Source organism: Daldinia vernicosa (genome assembly GCF_022497035.1).
Source record: "Daldinia vernicosa strain CBS 139.73 unplaced genomic scaffold F5Y00scaffold_12, whole genome shotgun sequence".
Classification (NCBI taxonomy): domain Eukaryota; kingdom Fungi; phylum Ascomycota; class Sordariomycetes; order Xylariales; family Hypoxylaceae; genus Daldinia; species Daldinia vernicosa.
In genome coordinates this window covers 136,998-160,499 of record NW_025953928.1, presented here as the reverse complement: position 1 = coordinate 160,499, position 23,502 = coordinate 136,998, and the positions used below count along the sequence as shown (strand labels likewise).

The 23,502-nt window shown below is 47.7% G+C and overlaps 4 protein-coding genes across 4 annotated transcripts; 3 read left to right on the top strand and 1 right to left on the bottom strand.

Moving 5' to 3' along the window:
* Positions 1-330: 330 nt before the first annotated feature.
* F5Y00DRAFT_22150 (uncharacterized protein) lies at positions 331-3,240 on the top strand. The gene has a single exon (XM_048005666.1). It carries the CDS (start codon positions 736-738, stop codon positions 2,890-2,892), a length of 2,157 nt encoding a protein of 718 aa, XP_047866848.1. The 5' UTR covers positions 331-735; the 3' UTR covers positions 2,893-3,240.
* A 909-nt stretch (positions 3,241-4,149) lies between these two features.
* Positions 4,150-8,161, bottom strand: F5Y00DRAFT_22109 (RecF/RecN/SMC protein). The gene is made up of 4 exons (XM_048005655.1): positions 7,999-8,161; positions 5,105-7,925; positions 4,607-5,042; positions 4,150-4,549 (listed from the first exon to the last, which is right to left on the bottom strand). The coding sequence occupies exons 1-4, from the start codon at positions 8,034-8,036 to the stop codon at positions 4,254-4,256; spliced, it is 3,591 nt and encodes a 1,196-aa protein (XP_047866847.1). The 5' UTR covers positions 8,037-8,161; the 3' UTR covers positions 4,150-4,253.
* Positions 8,162-9,987: 1,826 nt separating this feature from the next.
* On the top strand, positions 9,988-11,933 carry F5Y00DRAFT_268008 (uncharacterized protein; the record flags this gene model as incomplete). Its single annotated transcript, XM_048012171.1, has 1 exon — positions 9,988-11,933. The coding sequence occupies exon 1, from the start codon at positions 10,287-10,289 to the stop codon at positions 11,931-11,933; it is 1,647 nt and encodes a 548-aa protein (XP_047866846.1). The 5' UTR covers positions 9,988-10,286.
* Positions 11,934-16,657: 4,724 nt separating this feature from the next.
* F5Y00DRAFT_21985 (uncharacterized protein) lies at positions 16,658-23,482 on the top strand. The gene is made up of 5 exons (XM_048005639.1): positions 16,658-17,117; positions 17,186-17,203; positions 17,411-22,759; positions 22,823-22,883; positions 22,939-23,482. The coding sequence occupies exons 1-5, from the start codon at positions 17,107-17,109 to the stop codon at positions 23,179-23,181; spliced, it is 5,682 nt and encodes a 1,893-aa protein (XP_047866845.1). The 5' UTR covers positions 16,658-17,106; the 3' UTR covers positions 23,182-23,482.
* Positions 23,483-23,502: the final 20 nt, after the last annotated feature.

Sequence of the window (23,502 nt, the reverse complement as noted above, 5' to 3'; positions counted from 1 at the left end):
ATAGTTTTCATGGCATTGAGCATACGTTACATTAAAAAAATAGTCTATAACCTCTACGCCGCCGTAGACGGGACGACTTCTGGGACGTTTTCTCAAATATAGAACCCAACTCTAGGGAGCATATTATGCCGCGGAAGACGCGATGTTTCCGTATTTCCGCATTTCCGCATAGTCGCCGAAAGTGAGCCTCGGAGCGTGCGTGAGCCTCGAACATAGGCACTTGAAAGAGAATACAAAGTCACTTTGACTGTTTATGGCTTGGCAGGATAGTACTACTGTAAGTCTACCCGCTCAAAATTCCTAACCCTTTGACGGAAGCTAAAGGCAGCGTCATAAGTTTCTTTGATCATTGTGTCGATCCAAGTCGAGCGGCGACCAGAATAATGTCTTTGTCCTACGAACGAGTAGTCACCGACTTTTTAACGGTCAAGGAACAAAAAGAGGTGTTTATTTATGGTAAATCAATAAGCCTGCTGCAAAACTGCTCGAGAGTTCGCGTAGATGTTGCCTGTTTTCGATATGATTTGGAACAATGCTCGAAATTCTGAAGTACATAGCATTCACGCTCCGCGGCCAATTTGCAACAACCATTTTAACCATTGGTTTCCTTACCTACTATACTACTGCTAGCTATAGAAAGTTATCTTAACTATCAGACCAAATAGACGAAATCAGAAATATTAAGATCACTTAACTAGGACATTATAGTTACAGAGATAGGGAGATACAGCACGAATGAGTATCGACCTTCACCATCCGTCTAGCGAGAACGTTACTCGCCTTACAAAACTCCTATCCCGACGACCTGAATATGGGATTGCGATTCCGTCGAGGAGATGGCATCTTAGGCAGGGAGAGAAAATTAAAAATCTTCCAGATGAGTTGCTTCACAATTCGGGCGTATTAAAGCGTCTCTTCATAAAAATCGCCGAAAAGGTTAATCCAGAAGCAGTAGACCCGAGGGCGGTGTTGTGTAAGACACACTCCGTTCTTAACCCCTGGCTCATCCGTCGCTTTTTCTTAGCCGTCGCTTACGAGGTAACGGTTCATACGGACGTGCTACGCTCGTGGAAGGGCAAGAACAATCATCCGATTCTCGCTGCTTTCGTCGGACGAGTGGACTCTATTGCTGCCCTATGGACAGATCCAGACTTATACCGCGAGTGCTACGGAACACCGCCCTTTGAGAGCCACATGATCTTTGTTCAGTCTGGTTGTGAGGCTTGTATTCTAGGTGCTATGGGTGCTAATGCCCGCGTACTTGCCGACTTGCGGACCACCCTTATTGACCGGACCGAGAGACGTTCATCACACTCATCACGTTCGTCACGTTCGTCACGTCCATCACGTTCAAACAAGCGCCGGACTAGGGAACCAAAGCTTAAACGCTATGTCGACGAATGGATCAAGCAACTCACGGAGGAGAGGGCAGCGCAATGCATAGCTATGAGTGATAGCGTGCTCGAGGAGCTTAGGAAAGTCCGTCCTCAACTTAAAGAGTGGCGACTTCAACGGAGAAAAGAACTCAATAAAAGTAATCCAGCTTATACCGAGTTAAGAAAGACAAGCGATGGTGGAACAGAGTTGAGGTACGTTGAAGACAACAAGCATTATACGAGGAGAACGAGGAACGGGATTCCTGTAGCTGTAGCCGATCTAGAGGGCGCGGAAGATCAGAGGAGGGCTGCGCTGTATAGCTTGAAAGACAATGTGAAAAGTCTCTATAGGCCCGATAGTCTGAGCCCTTACTCAGAGTTCGGGGAACCAACAGTTGCAGGCGGTCCTTTGCCGTCTATTAACGAGGAGCACGATTTATCGGATGACTACGAAGACCCAGAAGACCCGGATGATCTGGACGATCTGAATGACTTGGGAGACCACCCAGACCTCGACCGAGATTTCGAGGCGGAAGAAAGAAGTAGGCTAAAGGTGACGCAGTGGTACAGTTCTCAGGTATCAAAATCCGATCTCACACCAGACGACACCAGGACGGTCTTATCCATGGCCCATCCCGCATTTCGGCCTCCGGCAGATTTCAGTCATATGTCAGCTGCCCCTTCTCCTCTCAATATACGGAGGTATCGCTCGCGCAGCGCGCCGTCAATCCAAGCTGCCGCCACCGACAGCGTCTGGACCGACGTTACGGTGTACACCGCGGACAACCTGGGGGACGACGCGCCGCCCGTGCCGGAGATCCCGTCGCAGTACAGGCGTAACAGTACCAATCGTCTCAACAATAACGACGGCGACGGCCGTCCTCCAAGAACCCGCTCGCCAACCCGTCGGCCTGCTACCGCGTTAGGTCACCATCGCCCGAGCCAAAACCCTAGACAATCCACAAGCTCGTCGGTGTATTCCTCGGACCAACGAGCGGATGCGGGCAGCAACTTGCTGAGAAGATTTCTGACTGGCGAATCGGAGGTTACGGTTACGAGGGGCACTCGCCCGAGGAATAGGACTGTTGGCGACAGGGATACGCAGGGATACACGGCTATCCTGCCGCATCGGAGCCGCTTCGCGAGTTCGGTGCCTGATTTGCCTTCTCCCGAGCGTGATAGCCACGACCACGACCACGACGATGGTCATAGTCGTAGCAATGAGCGTGGTGGCCAAAATCATGATCGTAGCCATCGCCATCATCATCGCCACCACCATGGCCAAGACCACGGCAGCAGTAGCCGCCATCGCAGTCATACTCGTGACCGTGGTGGCAGCAGTCATAGTCATAGTCATAGTCACAGCCATAGCCGCACCCGTAGTCGTAGCGACGCTGCTGCCGGGAGCCGGAGCTCGTCACGGACCCGCGCGGCGTCCCCCTGCCCCGAGGACGAGGATGACGGCCTGGCGCCGGAAGACTCGCATAGTGTTGCGTTTTGGCGACAGCCGAGGTGAGGTGATCTCGATAAGTTAGCTGTTCTTTCTTTCTTCTGGCCGTGTGGCTAGAGATGAATGAAATACAATGAGATGGTGGGGGGGCGCTATATAGTATAACATTTCGTTATTGCGTTGGGATATCTAAGGTCGTTGACGTTATATACCTCATATACATAGGTACCTATATATACATGCATATATATACCTTATACCTAGGTATGTATGTGTTGGACGACGTAGATCTTACGGACTGAGATAGTTGGCTATTTAGCGTTTCTTGTTTGTTACCTACCCTACCAGCTTGTGCAAATTGCGTTAGTACACGGATAACATAATATAATATAATATAATATAATAAAATATTAACCTATTGTTAAATAAACCCTGCGGCTTTTTGAAATAGTGAAGTTCGAGTTGTGATCGGGTTGCAAGTCTGTTTGTTACCTTAATATGCCTACCTAGGTACCTTATGTGTATATTATACATAGCAAGGCCATGTGATAGGCCGGCGTAGGTAGTTCTGGACAATCTTTACGGCGATTAGTTAGTAGCACGGCCACCGCCGGTCCTATATAGCGAGGCTAGATTCGTCTGAAGTGGTGAAGGCCGAAGCGACTTAAGATTCGAAGACGAGGCAGTTCCCATCTTAGACCAAATCAGTTCTGGCCGAATTCCTCGAAGTCACCGTAGAACCATCGTATCGCGTGCTCTTAATAGCATATATCGACTTGACCACACTCGGATCGGCAGCTCACATACCTCAAGGCGATGAATAGTGTCCTCGAACAATGGTCAAGTTAGTTGAATGAGATCAAAAAGCGTGTTTTCACGACTAAAAGCAAGTGGTAATAGTCTGCTTATCTCCTGTCGAGCTCCCCCCTCCGCAACTAACTCATCCTTTGAGGAGGTCGATAGCATAGCAAAAGAATACCTTAGATAAAGAACTTGTAGGCGTATCAATGGTGTGGTCTTGAAGGGCATAGGCTATGGCCCTTCGTAGTAACGAATTTAGAGTCGTAGTAACAATAAATAGCCAAAAGACCTATTCCCTAAAAGGTACCTCTTATGTAGTTAAGTTGGTTCTTGGCTTATGTGATAGGATTAGGAGTACCTGGTTAGATCAAGACGCCTCACGGCTTATAATCTTGCCCTTAGATATGAATAATAGATAATTTTCATTAATATCCCTCGAAGCATAAGCTACATCATACAGCGGTAATGAATAACAGCGTCAAGCTTCTCTCGCATGCCTCATGGTATACAACGCAGTTATGACTTGACTTCACGTAAACTCCTTCGCCTAAGACCATATACACACCATAGACCCGCCATCGCACCCCTCAGCTTAGCGTAGCTCATGGTTTTTCCGCCAATTTACTTTACCTCGGTGCCTGGCCTTCGACGAAGTCGAGCGCCTGCTCCCTACTCACGCAGGCAATTGTGCTGTTCTTGTTGCGGAACAGCACGCCGTAGCACCTGTCGGCCACGTGCACAATTTCCGGTCGGAACGTCGTGCAGATGAACTGTGTGCCCGCCTCAGCCGAGATGGACTGCAGGAGCCCAGCCACGGCCGTTCGGTATTGCGCATCTAGGTTGGCGTCGACCTCGTCAAAGATGACCATAGGGCTGGATTCTGTCTGTTGGAGGGCAAAGATGAGACAGAGAGCGCAGAGACCTATTGTTCTTGTTAGTCTAGGATAATATTATTAAATAAGAAGATTGTGCGACTGACTCTTTTGACCACCTGAGAGCTGCTGGATGCGCTGTTGCTCATCCGCCGTCTTGGAGTTGAACGAGACGCTGATACCGACGCCTGTATAGTTCTCTACGCTACTCCGTTGTTCCTCGTCAGACGTGTCCGGGTCGACTCGTCGATCGGCTCTGCGTTGAATCACTAGACGGCCATGACCAGCAGGCACTAGACGTTGGAAGATGGTAGCGAATTCCTTGGATACTTGCTTGAATGTTCGCTCGATCGCCTCATCTTTGCGTTGATCGAGGTGAGCAACTAGCTCCTCGATTGACGCTTGTGATTGGTCGAGTTCCTTGCGACGCTTCAGTAGCTGGTCTTGTTGGTTGGTGAAGCTGTTGTATTGCTCGAAAGCTTTCTTGTTAACATGCTTGTACTTCTTCAGCGCATCGTTAACCTTCTTTAGACGCGAGACAACCTATGATGCAGGGTTAGCCGGTAATGAACGTGTCGTGTCTTCTTACGAAGGGTTAGACGTACCGTCTTATGATCGAGCCTCTCATATTTCTCGAAGGCTTCTTCTGGCAAGACACCGAGGTCTCTAATATTCTTGGCTAGCTCTGCCGACCTTGTTACCAACAAAGCCTTCATCTGCCTATTCTTATCCATCCTTTTCTCCTGCTTCTTGATCTCTCTTGCGATCTCCTGTAGTTGTGCCTCCTTCTCAGCCTTTTGCTTTTCTAGGCTCGCAATCTTAGATTCAGCAGATTCAATCTGTTGGTCGTTGGCCTTAATCTTGCTCTGAATTGAAGCTGCCGTCGTTTGTGCTTTCTTGAGCTCCCGCTTGGCTTCTTTTAAGGCACTGGTACCACTGGAAGCAGTTTCAGACGCTTGACTAGTGAGCTGATCGAGTTTGAGCTGAAGGTTTGTTCGTAGATCTAGCTCTAGTTTTCGCTTGCGAATTTCAAGTTCTCTCCGCTTATTGCTGACCTCATTCCACTCTTTTTGTAACTCTTGAACGGTAGCACCGAGGCTCTCAAGTTGTCTTTCCTCGTCAGCTGTCAAGACCTTCTTAAAATCCGAAGCCAGCTCGGCTTCATGTGCGCTGAGGTTATCTTGGAACTGCTTCATGTTCCTCTCGACAATATCTCGCCGTTTGATTGCAGCCTCGAGCCGATCTCTTTCACGATCTACCTGGTTATTCTTTGCATTCAACTCTGCTCGCAGCGGTCCATAGCCATCTTCCATTTGCCGGAGTCTCTGTGCTAGCCTGCGCTCCTCGCCTAACGCGTTGGTGATCTCTTGGTCCTTTTGCTCTATTCTCTTTTGTATGTCATTTGCCTTGGACTTTAGCTGATCGTATTCTTCTCTCCACTTGTTAACGGCTCGTACGGCTTCTAAACGCGATTTTCGCGTGTCGATATATCCACCCGTCATTGCACCACGCTTGTTACTGGTATCTCCATCCGGAGTAACACCATGTACACCATGGCTTCGCGCGTATTGGCTGGCAATTGTGAGGTTTGGGCAGATAATTGTGTTGCCGAAGACTTGCTGGAACGCTTTTTCATATTCGGGGTTGTACTTGATTTTGCTGAGCAACGGAACTGCATCGTTAGCTCTCGGGAGGTTCGGCATCCTAGGCTTTAATTTGGAGAGCGGCATGAATGTGATTCTCCCTCCGAAGTTTTTCTGAAGCATACTGGCCAGATATGTTGCAGTGTCGTCGTTATCGACCACGTAGTGAAACAAACTGGCACCAGCGACCTGTTCTACCGGCAACCGGTACGCCTCGTTGACATCCAAGAGCTCAGCTAACGTACCGTACGCACCGGGGATATCATTCTCGCGCTTCAATCGTTGTATGTATGCTAAACCTCGAGAGGTGGAGCGGTCCATGGTGTGTGCTAGTTCCCGTTCGGCATTGGTCAACTCGCCTTGAGCGTTTGCGATGATTGTCTCCAACTTGTCGTCCTCTCGGCGGAGTAGTTTTCGCTCTTCGTTGAGCTTATCTAGGACATCTTTCGCGTTGGTGACTTCTTCGGCGAGAGCGAGTCGATCACCACCAAATCCTTCGTTTCTCTGTCGCAGATCCGCAATCTCCTTCTCGAGCTGTTGGATGGTAGCCTGGATAGTTTTAACTTCTTCATCAGCGTCGAGACGATTCGCCCTTTGCTGGCTCAGCGTTACGTTGAGTTCATCTATTTCTTTTCGCAACCACGCGTCTCGCTCTGCCTTGCTTTTGAATTGACTTCCCCTGGTCTGCTTTGTAAAGAGGCGCTGTCGTCCAGCTTCCGCCGAATCTAAAGCTTGTTTAATTTCTGCCTCCTTACGTTTTGCCTTCTCAAACTCAGGAGCCAAATTCTTTAGTTCGGCCTCCTTTTGTGCTATTGTCGTCTTCACTTCCTCTAGCTCTGCATCATGTTGGGATCTGGCTTGGTCTTGAGCTGACATGCTGTCCGATAAACTCTTGACGACCAACTCGGCGTTCGCCATCGCCTTGGCGCTTTCTCGGCGGTCTTCGTCAAGCTGCCGACGGTCTATACGAAGAAGCTCCATCTGCTGTTGAAGCTTATGTATCTCGGCGTCTAGATCAGCGATGACTCTCATACCCGAGTTATATGCTTCGCGGTTCTCGTCCGTATCCTCAATACCACCCTGTCGCGATTCTTCTAATTCTTCTAGAGCTTCCTGTGTAGCGGCTTGGTCCTTGTAATAATACGCGTACTCTAAACACCTACGCTCGCGATCCTTGTCCTGGTAGTCGCGCAACTCTTCCTTCTCTTCCTCCAGCTCACTTAGCCGTTCCTTAATATAATCTAGTAGCTCGTCAATCTTCTCCCTCTTATTATTTGTTTCCGTCATGATCTTAAGTGACTCTGCGCGACGGGATTCGTAGACTTGAGTTCCAGCAACTTCCTTGAGCAGATTCAAACGATCCGACTCTTTCATATTAGTGAGTGCCGTGACACGTCCCTGTGGTACAATGTAGTAGGGGTTCGACCTCGAAAATCCGGCGGCCTCGAGCAGATTCGCGACATCTGCTTTGGTAGAGACCTTCTTATCGACCGAGTACTCGTCCTTCTTTAGGCCGATTGTGCGGCGTATAACAACCTCCTTATTTCCGGTCGGAAATCGGTCATCGCTATTATCGAAAATAACCTCGACATAAGCAGTCATAACTGCCGAACCTGAGCCTTCATGCAGTAGCGCCTGGCGTTCCTCGCGATTCATTTGGGTGTATGCGTCACTTAGGACGAATCGTATCGCGGCAAAAAAGTTACTCTTTCCAGAACCATTGCGACCCACGATGACATTCGTACCGGGCGAAAAGGGCTCCATGACCGTCTGGTCCTTGTAGCTGCGTAGGATATAGACATTAGTATGGTGAAACTGAAATTCGTGGCGGATTATGATGACTTGTCAACGCGCACCTCTTAAAGCCTTGTATGATGATTTGTTTTATGTACATGGTCGCGGTAGGCGCTGCCGATCGGGCAGCTCGAATCTAATGTCAGAATTATCGTCGCAGGACAGTCCTAAACTTTAAAAAGAGGTTTACGAATGATGCGATAACACAGGTTAGGAGATGTTCGTCAATGTTCGTCAAACCTCGAAATTGACACGTAAAATGTACAGCCGACGCGTTTTCGAGCGCGGTGATTTCGGGGGTGGGGGAGTGTGAATGAATATAGGCGGGATCATTCTAAGCTGCTAAATTAGTTAGTTAAGGCACCTAAGCTGGCTGGTTCAATTAGCACAATACAATATGTAGCTGCACGCTTTAGCGTTTGCTTAGGTGGGTTAGTAATAAACTGCCCGGGCAGTTTGCGTACCTCACTATGTACACTAGAGGTATATTGTAGACTGTGGCTTCGGTGGCTTTGCGGTCACATGTTTCAGGGATGCAGAAAGACGCTTAAGGATGGAAGATACGGAGATCCGGTCTCGTTTCTTTGTCTTAGGCTTTTCTTTCTACGACCTCAATTATTCCATCGTCTGATTGTTCAATGCCTGTGTATCTGATACCTAGGCTAGGTATTTATTAGATACCTATTCTGTATAGGTATAAGGCACATAATCTAATAGCCCTATGCACTTATTGAGCGCGGCTCCCTAACTTTTCCTTGCCTCATGGTCTTACAAAATATTAACCTCATTAAACTCCATTTTGTTGGTAGGTAATTAAGTTTTCTGATTGCTGGCGTTGAATAGGATCCAGGTATACGACGCCTCCAGGATGAAATACATGAAGAGTGCCCATGCGCGTTTCGGCATTGAATGATTGAATGGCCGCTGGGTCGAACCAGGTCATCCTTAATATCCTCAACTACAATGGACAATATAAACGACTGGTAATCCTAATCCATACAATCTTGAAAATCCAAGAAAAACGCAAGCGGCTGTCATCGGAACTTGAATATAGGTCACTTCGTTGTACCTCAAGATATTTTTAACGCAGCCTTACTATGTATCTGCATCTGCAATTTTTAATTTTCTTCGCTGGCCAAATTCTTGTTCTTGTCTATTCCTCGAAGTTTGATTATGTATATTGTGATAGGTAGGTACCAGCATAACTAGTGGAATATTGGTAGGCAAACGCTTTGTCCCGGCTGCCCGGCTATGCTTACCTTTTAGATCTAAGAAGCCTTGTGTACGGGAACACGCATTCATTGGTACAGGTTGTAAAAACTCCGACCTAGGAAATCTTTGAATGAGGTTCGTCATGCATACTATAGTTGCACATACCTGCGTACATACATAATTAGAGCGAGTACGGCGCTGTCATCTCATTATGCTCACAGATTGGAAGGTCGGGCTAGTTAGATGGATATCGTGATGTGCGGTTTATTAGCTCCAAAATATGCAAGTTGACTTCCACATTGGTGTTTTGATCGCCCCGTTGCAACCCCCGGCCAATTTGGTCGATCGCCGCCAAGCTTGCGGCACAGAAACCGTAGGCTACCGAACCTGTCAATACCGACTGCAGGGCAGCTAGGGTCTAAGATGAAGCAAGAAACGTGTGCCTGTTAACGATGATGAACGTACTACATAGTATGTAGAGAAGCAAGTGAAACGGAGAACCATCGACACAATAATCAGTTTCTCGTGTATGCCAGTTCGGTACAAATATTTACGCCTTTTAAATATCTCCCCAAAAGCGCAGAAATGGACACGTATTTGGAAGTCAATATTTGTAGTTTGTACAGGCCAAGAAACTCGTCATTCCAACAAGCCACCATATTTTTTTTAAAAGAGTGGGTCTCCTACGGCTTTAGCCATTAGCGCATAGGCATCTTGAGCTAAGGAATTAAGCGAGAAAGCACGCACTTGGACAGGGTGAACTACAAAGTACAAGATACAGGAGAAGAACATCAATGGCCGAAGATCTTAGTCGACTAAGGTTCTCTTCTTAGCAGCTTTGTGGATCCGTCACCACTGGGCACGGACCACTACTCGTAAGGACCCACAGGTCCACGAGTAAGGAATGCATACAAAATTGTAAATAGCTTCCTAGATAGATTCCTTTCCTTTTACCTAATTAATCAATCAATACTACGAGACTCATTCCGATACATATCATCATAGTGATAGTGTATCACGAGTCCTTGTATTGAGGTACCAGAAGGCACAAATAGCTATTTTTGCAGGCAGACCGCCAATAGCAGAAATAATAAACAAAACAACGTGACATCTTGATACATCAATCAAAACAACCACAATGTCGGATCCTAAGAAATCCAACAATGAACAAGGCGCCAAAGGTGACGATCCCTGGACAAGCGGCCAAACCGGCTACGGATCAGGTGTAAACGGCGCCCATCAAAGAATGGATGAAATCGGCAGCAAACTACACACCACGATTGATACAATCAAGGCACAAATGGTTCAACAAAACGAATCATTCGACAATAAAATGGATACATTGATGAACGCAATGGACATCATGCAACAATCCATGAAAGATATGAAAACCCAAATCAGCGGATTCAGAAACAATCCGACAACACCGGCGATAAAGTCATCGTCGACAACACCCCTAGCAACAGCATCATCATCATCATCGCAGAAGTCTGCGAGACAAGCCCCCGACACAAACCAATTCAAGCAGAAGCCTGTCAACGTCAGCGACGAAAGCCGACTGGCAAACGGTAAGCTCAATCTACACCGCCCGATGAACACAAGCCGCACCATATACACACCTCAGGAAGAGAAAGTGAAATCAATATGGCCTGAAGTAGTATTGAGCGACCAAGGTAACAGCTACGCAAGATGCGAAGACAAGAACAAAGTCGTTCTACCCCCTACCCTCAAGCTCGTCTGGGCAGACAACAAAGTACTCGACAAACTTAAAGAAATACAAGACAGACTGATGATAGCACTCGTACCATACAACCTATGGCCGATAAGAATAGCAACAGAACTGTCAGGAGACTTCCAACAAGTGTCAACATGGACACGCGCATGGCTACCCACCTGGGTCGAATTCGTAGAAGCCATACTGCAAGTACTGGCAGATCACCACGTACTACACAGTCCGATAACCTCATTCGCAACCATGTTGCCATACCAGAATGAGAACCTGACCAACTTCATGCGACGAATTCGCGAAGCATTCTATCGATTGACGATGGACGACAGAGCCACGCACCAGACACGAGAAATCCTGATCAACATACTGCGAACACACGCACCAAGAGTATGGTTGACGTGTCAGGACCACATGGAAACATGGAACACAGGAGAGTTAATCGAGGAAGCCGTCAGACGAGCACGCATTATCGAGCAGACAGCAGTAGAAGACAAGATATACAGCACCCCGGAGACTACGATACAACTACAAGGTAAAGCAGCACCATTCTATCACATGAAAATAGGTGAAGCTACACCCGATCACCCCGGAAAAGCAGAGATCGCGCCAGAAGACGCGAGAAGAACAGTGCCAGACGCCGCAAAACAATCATCTATATCCGACCCTCGAGATGATGACCGCCAAGTCAGCATGACAGATGAACACGGCTACGCAGCCAAAACATCAGATGGCGAATGTTTTAACTGCGGTAAAAAAGGCCACTGGGCCAAGGACTGTAGGAAGAAAACACAGTTCTCCCGTAAGTCACCCTCTAACGGTGAGAAGATCACCATCAAAGGCACACTCTTTAAAGACAACAAGACGAATTTCACAAAGAAATTCAAAGGAGCTGTCAACAAGTGGAAGAACAAGAACGACAAGCGAGTCCACTTCGCCGACGACGAAGACGATGACAACGACACAGAGGAACGCGCATCAGAACTAGACGACGAGACCCTCGACCAAGCCCTCGAAGATATTTTCGGACAATATCTCGCGGACAAAGAGGACGAATAGGACAGCCGCATCCACTGGGTCGAAGTGGATGGAGGCAAAAGACCATTACCGTTTCGAGACAAGCCTCTTCGAGAAGGCTGTGGACAAGACCACAACACCTTCGAAGCGCAAACCTACGACAATCGAGACTTTACAGTCTTCTTTGACTACGGCTGTGGCGCTTGCTATGTCTCAGAAACACTAGCCAAAGACATGAAGAAATACCAATCACGAAGACAGTCTACCATGTCAGGAATCGGAGGAACCGGACCTAGAATCAGACAAGATACAATCGTTCACGCAAGGTTCAAAACAATAGACGGCTACAGCGCAACCTTCGCCGTCACAGCAGGAATAGTCCCGGATGGAACATTCCCTGGAGATTTAACCTTGGGACGAAGTATTTTTCACAAATGGGGAGTACACTGCGAAGGAACCCCATCCGATGAAACAATACAACTGAAGAAATTCATCGGTGAACCGGTACTGAAACCAATAAAAGACCCTCCGACCTGCCTCTCAACAGACAAAGAGACTATCTTCAAGATAACCACCGTACCAACAGATACTTCGTTAAAAGTCAAATGGCACAAGGACACGCCTAAAGACAACCCGAAAATCAACAAGTATCTGCTAATATACGAACAACAATTCCCCGAACTGTTCGACAAAGCGAAGAGACGAACGAACGCGAAGCTGAAGACTGAACACGAGATCGACACGGAGGACAACCCACCAATCAAACAACCTCCAAGACGATACAGCCCACACCAGGAACAAGCATTGCGAGATTTCATCAAGGCTCACGAAGGCAAAATTCTACAGAAAAGCAAAAGCCCTTGGGGATCACCATCACTGTTGACACCCAAGAAAGCACCAGGCCAGACAACCAAACCCGACAAGTACGACCCTAAAGTCATCTGGCGCTTTTGCTGCGATTACAGAGAACTGAATAAGCGTACCAAAAAGAACGCACATCCGCTACCTAATGTCTGGGACCAAATCCAGAGAGCAGCCGGACACAGATGGTACGTGTTCATTGATCTGAAAGATGGATTTTGGCACATCAGAATCAAGCCAGGACACCGCGAGAAAACAGCTTTCGTGACACCATTCGGACTCTACGAATGGCTCGTTATGCCCTTCGGATTAACAAATGCACCAGCAACATTCCAAGCAGTGATAGACGAAATCTTGGAACCATTCCGAGAATTTGTAGCAGGACTGCTGGACGACATCTGCATTTGGGCCGACACTGACGAACAACTACACGAACGAGTCATGATGGTATTCAAACAGTTAGTTGAATACGGCATGATCTTGAACGCAGGCAAGACACAAATGTTTGTCAGACAAGGTATATTCCTGGGATTCATCATATCAGAAAAGGGAATCGAAGCCGATCCAGCAAAGGTCGCAGCAATCAGAGACCGACCTATGCCAAAAACATCAACAGAGATCAAGTCTTTCGTTCACGCAGCTGGATACTTCCGAAATCTCATCAAAGATTACTCGATGATATCTGGACCACTATCATCAATATCAGGGAGACTCAAGAATCAACCAATTCGACTGGACGAAGCAGCAAAGACAGCCTGGAAGGAAGTCCGTGACGCGATCACGACCATGCCTGTCTTACAACGATTCGAATGGGTACTACCGAGTATAATAGAAGCAGACGCCAGCAAAGAATATGTCGGAGCAGCTCTCTTACAGCCACGCATGCATGGAGACCAGCGAGTCCTCCATCCAGTAGCCTATTTCTCAAAGAAATTGACAGAAACACAGATACGATACTCAACACAAGAAAGAGAACTACTGGGAATCATGCTAGCACTCCAGCACTGGCGACACTGGGTAGAAGGAGGAGACATCACAGTGATCACAGACCACGAATCACTGAAGACGATCAACAACAAGTCTGAGCAGCCAGCCAGAATTCTTCGTTTCCTCGATGCTATTGAACACTATGGCATCAGAATTATCTATCGCCCAGGCAAAGCTAACGTTCTCGCTGATTACTTGTCAAGGCCTCCCGACGAAACAAGCGACTCAAGCCACCCAGCTGACGAAACGAGCACGCGAAGAAAGATTCGACATCCCCACGAACTCAACCGAATAGACCTCCAAGCGATATACGAATATCTACAATTCGGAACCACGCTCCCGATCGCTATCGAGGAAGAATGGGTAAAAGATCATTTCATTATACACAAAGGGAACCTCCACAAAGTCATTGAATACAACAGAGCCGCCGGAGACCCGCCTCACGCAGCAGGAACAGCACACAAAGCTGTAACTCTCCAGAAAGTACTGGAATACGATGATCTGATTGTTCGAGTACGCGGTATTCACCATGATCGAGGCCACGCAACTATCGGAGTGATACTCAAGGAAGCGCTGAAACAGTATTGGCACCCAGAAATAACACTAGCGGCACAACGGGTCATAGTTGAATGCCCTAGCTGCCAACTGATGAAGAAGCCAGACCCTTTACTGCCCGATCTTCAGCCAATTCAACCGCCAACACCGCTAACGCGATGGGCGATCGACCATACGTCGATCAATACGTACACTTTACTGGTAGCTGTGGAATACGCCACGGGATGGGTTGAGGCCTGCCCCGTACACACCACGTCGTTCAACGAGTGTTTGCAACTACTTTCGTACATAGGCAACACATACGGCTACCCGAAAGAGTGGATTAGCGACAACGGAGGATCGTTTATAAGCGCAGACGCGAATAAATGGGCTCAGGAACACGGCTCGACAATCAAACACTCCACGCCATTACGACCGAGAGGAAACGGCAAGGTGGAGAAGGCCAATGGAGACATTAAAAAGATCATGCTACGTGAACACCAAGCAAATCCCCAAGCGAATTTCCTCGAATTACTGAGAAGAGCGCTGACAATTCACAATCGCACTCCTAAACAAGGAGGATACAGCAGTTTCTACTTGATGTTCGGCACGCAACCCCCACAAGAACAACAACCGACCGAATACAGCGAATACACTCGCGAAGCGACGGAAGAGGAAGAGATGTTATTCGCAAAGCAACTAGCTACACAGCACGAGGCACCGTTAGCCCGTGGCAACTTCAATAGCGCCAGGTCTGTAAAAGACCAAATACGCGCCTATCTGCAGGAAAAGAAAGGTCTGATCAGGACCTACGCACCTGGAGACTGGGTATTACGCGTAAGACAAAGAACAGCCAAACACGAACCGTATTACGATGGCCCCTGGACTATTGCTAGTTGTCACGCTGGCAACACTTATAAAATACGGAGTCCCGGAGGAATACAGTTGCAGAACAAATACAATGGCACCAACTTATTCCCCGCCTATATTCAAGACGGACACCCGGTCCGCAGTATGTGGTACGCTAGTAAGAGGCTGTTGGACCAAGATAGGCAACGCCTACAGGAGCGATTAGATTAATATGAGGTATCGTGATGATTGAGGACAATCATCTGATGAGGAGGAGGATAATGTGGATCCGTCACCACTGGGCACGGACCACTACTCGTAAGGACCCACAGGTCCACGAGTAAGGAATGCATACAAAATTGTAAATAGCTTCCTAGATAGATTCCTTTCCTTTTACCTAATTAATCAATCAATACTACGAGACTCATTCCGATACATATCATCATAGTGATAGTGTATCACGAGTCCTTGTATTGAGGTACCAGAAGGCACAGCTTTTGCATGATGTCCTCTACATACATATGTACTTTTCTAAGAAGGTTTCGCAACTGGGAATAGGTATAGTCTAGCATTTTGTGTAATGCTGCATTCTAAAACTAAATTATCCCAAAGGGGATCTTCACAAAACGAGGCCGCTTGTAGCCATCATAATGCTGTAATACAGAACAACTTTTGGTAGGAAGGTGGAATACATGTCTTTCAAAGTGAAAGGTTCAACGCGTGGACTTGAGCTTATTCAAGGCTAGGTTACAGGTATCAGGCTTGACTCAAGTCGACTCAGCTGCTGACAGCTGGTAGTGACTACCAAATTAGGAAAGGTGGCTATCTAATGGTTGGAGCTCAGACCAGCAGGGGCCCCCAAGGCAGATCAAAACGTGTATAAAAGTATCCATACATACAGGAATATTAAGGAAGCCGGTGCCCTCATCTGCGACGACTTGCTGCTGCACATCCCGCCATATTTTTCTGACAGGCACCACAGACCCCGGCCGCCTCAGTCCGCCCAACCTTCCTAAGCAGCCAAAGTCAATCAAAGGCGTGCACGCGCCACCACATAGCAACTACCAATCTTTAGAGCCTCTCTAAGGTACCTAATTATTTCGGTTGCCAAAACTTCAAACAGCCGTCATAACCAGAAATAATTTCTACAACGCGACTTATTTCAGCGTTATTCTCGGTTTATAGTTAAACGTGTGCGGCTTGGTCGAATTTTTACTTTTAATTATTTCATCGTTCGCCCGTTTTACTTACTACAACGAACGAACTTAGCTGCCGCATCGCTGATCGTTAGCATCGCGATACTACCTGCAGGGTATGTGCCTTTCCTATTTTGACCCATATATTTCTTTCACTCTCAGTTCTTGATTACACACTGTCGTTACACACCCTTGCATACTTCACTATTGTGCATTCTTCTCTTATTGGTTTTCTCATTTTCTCATTGGACTTTAGTCCTATTATTTTCTATCCTAATCATCCAGTCATCTCCCCATCCTCTCATATAAGCCATCATCGCGTATAGAAAGGACTGTGACTTTAATTTGGTTACGGTTCCTGTCGACGTCGAGAGTGCTTTTGGACTAATAAGAAAGAACAAGTGTTTGCTTCAAACCAATATTCCTGGGGATGCACTGTGATTGTTTCGGTTTTTTTCGAGGCTTAGTGGCGTAGGAAACAAGAGATGCAGCAGATGCAACAGAAGTTGTAGTAGAACTACTGGCTACCTTGCTCAGGTAGCAAGCCCAAAATCACAATAGCCTCTTTATTTGTACTCGATTTACAATGCATGTGCATGTTCAAGACACGAAGTCTTGCATCCAACATCCAACATTCAACCTCTCAACTATTACTTTCCCATATACTAACGTTAAATATTTTACTGTTCACTAACGGGAACACCATACTAATCAACGCTTGCAGATCGTTATTATGAATTGAATCTCTGCCAGGTATTGGCATTGTAGCCTAGGCGTGACTTACGAAAATGGCGTCAAGGTGAGTCCCATCTACCCTCTCACAGCGTGAGTTACGGAACACAGGCTGACCCATAGAACGTATTACAGGCTTGACCGTCTCGTTACGTAAGTAATTACTTGTTTGTTCCTCGCCCTACCTATGTCCAGTCGGTAAGGAGGGGAGCTACTATTGAAGCTCGGATATATCCTCATTCGCCTTGTTTATTGACGCTTTAATGAACTCGCTCATCCGGCCAAGGGTCAACTGGGACAGTCAGATCAATGAGCTTTGTCATTTGTTGCCCTGTGCATTCAGTTACTGACTCTTTGTAGGATCCTCGAGACAGGCAGCACGAAGTTAATCAAAGATACTGCCGTCAACCAATTAGCTGATTGGCAAAAGCAACACCCTGAGGAACTCTTCAACCTACTATCTAGAGTTGTACCTTACCTTCGTCACAAGGACTGGGACACTCGAGCTACTGCGGCTAAGGCTCTTGGTAAAATTATCGAGAACGCTCCCTTTTATGATCCTAATGAGGATGAAGATCCTACTATAGCGAAGAAGGAAGAGGCCAGCGGCGAACCTGACTTCGTGAAAAAGGAGGAAAACGATGAGCCGCCGTTATCCTCTGACGAGTATTTCAAGCCTGAGGCGTTAGACGTCTCGATTATTCTCAAATATGGTCGTGAGCTGCTAAGGACTGGTAATGTGGATTACGGACTGGCAAGTCTTGACCCTCAAGCGCGGCTCGCGCATCAAAAGAAGACGCTCACAGGTCGGCTTGGGCTGCTGGGTAGACGATTCGAAGATGAAGAGGTTCCGATCACGGCTGAAAAATCAGCTAGCCCTTTCACGCCGCAGGATCCTAACCCTACTAATGGTGTAGCCCGTCACGATACTAATACTAATGCTAGTGTCGGGTCTAATCAACCAGCCGAAGAGTCCGGTTTAAGCGCTCGACAGCTAAACGTTCTCAAAAGAAAACGGAAGAGAGATGCGCAAAAAGCCGCCCAAGGAAAAAGTGGCTTTGGTGACTTATCCATACGCCGTTCCTTTACCGCGGGATCAGAAGGGCTAGACGATACACCTATGCCAGATGCTGATACGAAGAAGGGCGGAAAGACGGACTACTTCAGTCTTAATCGACCAGCCGACGTTGATGAGGATACCAAGATCGTCTCCGAGTTTAAAGGGCCGGTTGTTACCATTAAATCAGAAATCGAGACAGAAGACGAGCTTCAAGGGTCGGAATGGCCGTACGAACGCCTATGTGAGTTTCTCAAGATCGACATATTCGACGCGCAGTGGGAAACGCGCCATGGTGCTGCACTGGGCCTGCGAGAGATACTACGGGTACACGGTGCCGGAGCTGGCCGGCTGAGAGGAAAATCGAGAGTTGAGAACGATGCGTTTAACAGAAAGTGGTTGGATGACATGGCCTGCCGACTCTGTTGCGTGCTCATGCTGGACAGATTCACTGATTATGCCTCCGACACATCTGTCGCACCAATTCGAGAGACCGTTGGTCAGACTCTGGGCTCATTCCTAAAACACGTGCCACCGGCGTCTGTTTATAGTATTTATCGAATTTTGCTTCGAATGGTGATGCAGCAGGATCTTGGTTTGGACAGGCCAATCTGGGCTGTCTGCCATGGTGGCATGGTGGGCTTGCGATATGTTGTTGCGGTGAGAAAGGATTTGCTACTCCAGCACAACGATATGATTGATGGTATAGTCCAAGCTGTCATGAAGGGTCTCGGTGACAGCGACGACGATGTCCGATCCGTCAGTGCGGCCACCTTGATCCCCATAGCCCAGGAGTTCGTTAAGCTTCGACCAGGGGCACTCGACGAATTGATTTACATTATGTGGGAAAGTCTGTCCAGCTTAGGAGATGATCTTAGTGCTAGCACGGGTAAGATTATGGACCTGTTAGCCACTCTCTGCGGCTTCCCGGAGGTCTTAGAAGCAATGAAGCATTCTGCCGAACAAGATGAAGAGAGATCTTTCACGCTATTAGTTCCGCGACTTTATCCATTCTTACGACATACAATAACCTCGGTTCGTCTTGCCGTCTTGAAAGCTCTCATGACGTTTGTCAATCTCGGCACAGAATCCCAAGGTTGGCTTGATGGAAGAACCCTCCGATTGATATTCCAAAATATGCTCGTGGAACGTGACCAGGAGACTCTCCGCATGTCCATGGATCTGTGGGCTGCTCTAGTTAAATGCCTGGCGAAGAATCCAGATAAGCTGGCGCATGAATTCGCCCCGCATATTGATGCCCTTATGCAACTTACTCTACATCCTGTTGGAGTCTCTCGGCATCCTATACCTATGAATGGTGCGCTCTTCCTTAAACCATCCGGAGGCACATACTCGGTGCCTGGTTTCGCCCCTTCGACCGCACGTAAGGGTTCCGAGCCGGAGGGAGAGCGAGCTACGAAGAGGCGAAAGAAATCCACTAAAGCTGACGATCCGCCCCCAACCGCTCATTCACACGATCTCGATGGCCACATGATGCAAGGAGATGTAGACCTAGTCGGGATCGATACCCTTGTCCGCTCTCGCGTTTCTGCGGCGGCAGCAATGGGGTTGATCATGTCGCTTGTGCCTACGCAGCATCTAGAATCCTACGATGCCACGCTCGTCCCGGGACTAACATCGTCTTACTCATCTACCCAACTCGCGGCGTGCATAGTGATCGACGAATACGCTCGAAACTGCGTTTCATCTCAAGCCGAGACGTCGAGATATACGGGCGAACTGCAAAAGATCATAGATTTGGAACGACCTTCCCAATATCGCGATCTAGTGAGTTATGTTCAACGAGTACGTTCACAGTGCCAACAGCTCATGAGTCTCTTCAGAGACCATGGAAAAGTGCCTCAACACAAACTTCCAGCTCTTCCTGTTGTTGTGCAAGGCGAGGCAGAAGCAGGCCCAGGAGCCTTTTCTCTCATTACGGCTGAGAAGTGCATCAATGAGGATTTCGAAAGATTAAAGAGGGTTATGGTACCAGCGCAACGCTTGATCGCTAATCAACAGCTCAACGAACTTCGCGCTGCTGCCATAGAAGCGATTGAGGATGCCAAGTCTGTTAAAGACACGCGGGACGTTCGTATCAGAGCCGCGGCGGCCTGCGCTCTTATAGCAATGAAAGTACTCCCCAAGAAACCAAGCCCTCTAATTAAGGCTATCATGGACAGCATCAAGCTAGAGGAGAACCAGCAACTTCAGACTCGCTCTGCAGACACAATTGGCCGGCTAGTCCAATTATTCACCGAGAAAGGCCGACGAGGTCCCGCCGATAAGGTCGTTTCTAATCTAGTCAAATTCTCTTGTGTTGAGGTTGCCGAAACGCCCGAGTTTCCAGTTCACGCAACGAAGACAAACATCATCCTATCAATGCAAAAAGAGGAAGACAGAGTTGACCATGGGCCAGACGCTGCTAAGTTTGCTCGGGAAGCTAAAGGTGCTCGCATCACCCGACGGGGAGCGAAAGAAGCTCTTGAGATTCTCTCTCGCACGTTTGGTGCAGATCTGTTTACTACAGTCCCGAGCTTGAGGGCTTTTATGGAAGAACCTTTGACGAAAGCATTTTCAGGCGAACTGCCTGCCGAAGCCAAGGATCCTGAGGATCTGTTCGGGCAGGAAATTGTAGATGCTATGTCGGTTATCCGGACCATGACACCGACGTTAGACAAAGCCCTTCACCCATTCATAATGCAACAAGTACCACTTGTCATCAAGTCACTCCATTCAGAATTATCCATATTTCGATACATGGCTGCAAAATGCTTGGCCACTATCTGCAGTGTCATCACCGTAGAGGGCATGACTGCCCTCGTGGAGAAAGTGCTGCCTTCTATTAACAACCCTATAGATCTACAGTTCCGTCAAGGCGCGATAGAAGCTATTTATCACCTGATTGCCGTTATGGGCGACGGCATCCTCCCTTACGTAATTTTCCTCATCGTACCTGTTTTAGGTCGTATGAGCGACTCGGACAACGATATTCGCCTGATCGCAACTACGTCCTTCGCTACGTTGGTTAAACTGGTACCCCTCGAAGCTGGCATCCCTGATCCACCTGGCCTCTCTGAAGAGCTACTAAAGGGTAGAGACCGCGAGAGAACATTTATCGCACAGCTCCTTGACCCCAAAAAGGTTGAGCCGTTCAAAATACCAGTTGCAATCAATGCTGAGTTGCGTTCATACCAACAAGAGGGTGTCAATTGGCTTCATTTCCTAAACAGGTACCACCTTCACGGTATTCTCTGCGATGATATGGGGCTTGGGAAAACGCTTCAGACCCTTTGTATCGTCGCGAGTGATCATTACAACAGAGCAGAAGAATTCAAAAAGACCGGTGCTCCAGACGTGCGAAAGCTCCCATCCCTTATTGTCTGTCCACCAACGCTCTCGGGACATTGGCAACAGGAATTAAAGACGTTCGCTCCTTTCCTGAACGTCACCGCTTTCGTTGGACCTCCTGCCGAAAGAAGGGCCAAGGCAGCTCAGTTCGCCTCGACAGACGTCGTCATTACTTCATATGAAGTTTGTCGCAACGATACTGACTATCTTGAGAAGCAGAGCTGGAATTACATTGTTCTTGATGAAGGTCACTTGATTAAAAACCCCAAAGCGAAGATCACCCTTGCCGTGAAGAGACTCGCCAGTAATCATCGATTAATCCTAACCGGCACACCGATTCAGAACAACGTCCTAGAGCTCTGGTCACTCTTCGACTTTTTAATGCCGGGATTCCTTGGAGCCGAAAAGGTGTTCTTGGATCGATTTGCTAAGCCGATAGCCGCTAGTCGCTTCAGTAAAGCTTCTTCCAAGGAACAAGAAGCCGGGGCTCTAGCGATCGAAGCTCTACACAAACAAGTCCTGCCATTCTTACTTCGTCGTTTGAAAGAGGAAGTTCTTGACGATCTGCCCCCCAAGATTCTCCAAAACTACTACTGTGATCTTAGCGACCTGCAAAGGAAACTATTCGAAGACTTCACCAAGAAACAGAGTAAGAAGCTCACGGAGGAAGCTGGCCGTGACGACAAAGAAGCCAAGCAGCACATCTTCCAAGCTCTGCAGTACATGCGAAAGCTATGTAACTCTCCGGCACTTGTTATGACACCGAGCAACAAACTTTACGACGATACCCAGCGCTTCCTTGTGAAACAAGGAACTAGCATAGACGACCCGGTACACGCTCCCAAGCTGACCGCTCTGAAAGACCTGTTGGTTGATTGCGGCATTGGAATTGAAGGTACCGATGCGAACGATCCTCTCTACCAGCCTATAAAGCCGCATCGCGCGTTGATTTTCTGTCAGATGAAAGAAATGCTTGACATGGTCCAGAATACAGTATTGAAGCGCATGCTTCCTTCTGTTTCGTATCTACGACTCGACGGCTCTGTTGAGGCGAATAAGCGGCAGGATATCGTTAATAAATTCAACAAGGATCCCTCCTACGACTGTTTACTACTCACCACTAGCGTTGGTGGCTTAGGTCTCAACCTTACAGGAGCGGATACTGTCATCTTTGTCGAGCATGACTGGAATCCTCAACGAGATCTCCAAGCCATGGACCGTGCTCACCGAATCGGGCAGAAGAAAGTTGTCAATGTTTATCGGTTGATTACGAGAGGCACACTGGAAGAGAAGATTCTGAGGTAAGTACTTAACACATATATCCGCGCTTAATTTAATAAACACGTACTAATTGCTGGATATAGCCTTCAAGCATTCAAGATAGATGTGGCATCTACCGTAGTGAACCAACAGAATGCCGGCTTGGTAAGTAACGTCGCTCATGTGCCACGCCGAAAAATCGTACTAATTTGCTCTCAAGGGAACCATGGACACGGACCAAATATTAGACCTCTTCAGCCTGGGTGATTCAGGACCGAACCTGATATCAGATAAACCTCAAGGCGCTATCGAAGGACGAGAAGAGGATATGGTGGATGTTGAAACGGGAGACGTGAGAGCACCAGGCAAGAAAGCATGGGCAGATGACCTAGGAGAACTCTGGGATAACCGCCAGTACGAGGAAAGCTTTGATTTAGACGGCTTCCTCAAAACGATGCAATAATGATCGCGATTGAAAGACTAATGAGAGTCCCAAGAAGGCCAAGCATCAGGAGCAGCCTCGATAATAACGGTATGCCTATGGGCGAAACATACCGGCATTGTATTGTGTAGTTACTATTGTATTATAGCAAGTTCCGGCGATACGATGCATTGACAGACAGCCTCGCAGTAGGGCTCGACTAAATACCTATACATATTGACTTTACTAAAAGATGCAATATCCCTAAATTCTTTTTCGACGACGCATTTAATCATTTCAATATTCGTTTCGGGCCTTATTTTCCGTAAAATCATGAATTTCCAACTATTAACTCATTTCTAA

What these genes read in the sequence shown, in the direction of transcription:
- F5Y00DRAFT_22150 (XM_048005666.1), top strand. Translation starts at nt 736, where the DNA reads ATGAGTATCGACCTTCACCATCCGTCTAGCGAGAACGTTACTCGCCTT.
- F5Y00DRAFT_22109 (XM_048005655.1), bottom strand. Translation starts at nt 8,036, where the DNA reads ATGTACATAAAACAAATCATCATACAAGGCTTTAAGAG. An exon ending in AGAGGCTCGATCATAAGACG is followed by an intron (nt 5,043 to 5,104) that starts GTACGTCTAACC and finishes CCTGCATCATAG; the next exon opens with GTTGTCTCGCGTCTAAAGAA. An exon ending in GCTCTCAGGTGGTCAAAAGA is followed by an intron (nt 4,550 to 4,606) that starts GTCAGTCGCACA and finishes CAAGAACAATAG; the next exon opens with GTCTCTGCGCTCTCTGTCTC.
- F5Y00DRAFT_21985 (XM_048005639.1), top strand. An exon ending in CTGGAAGAGAAGATTCTGAG is followed by an intron (nt 22,760 to 22,822) that starts GTAAGTACTTAA and finishes TGCTGGATATAG; the next exon opens with CCTTCAAGCATTCAAGATAG. An exon ending in ACCAACAGAATGCCGGCTTG is followed by an intron (nt 22,884 to 22,938) that starts GTAAGTAACGTC and finishes TTTGCTCTCAAG; the next exon opens with GGAACCATGGACACGGACCA.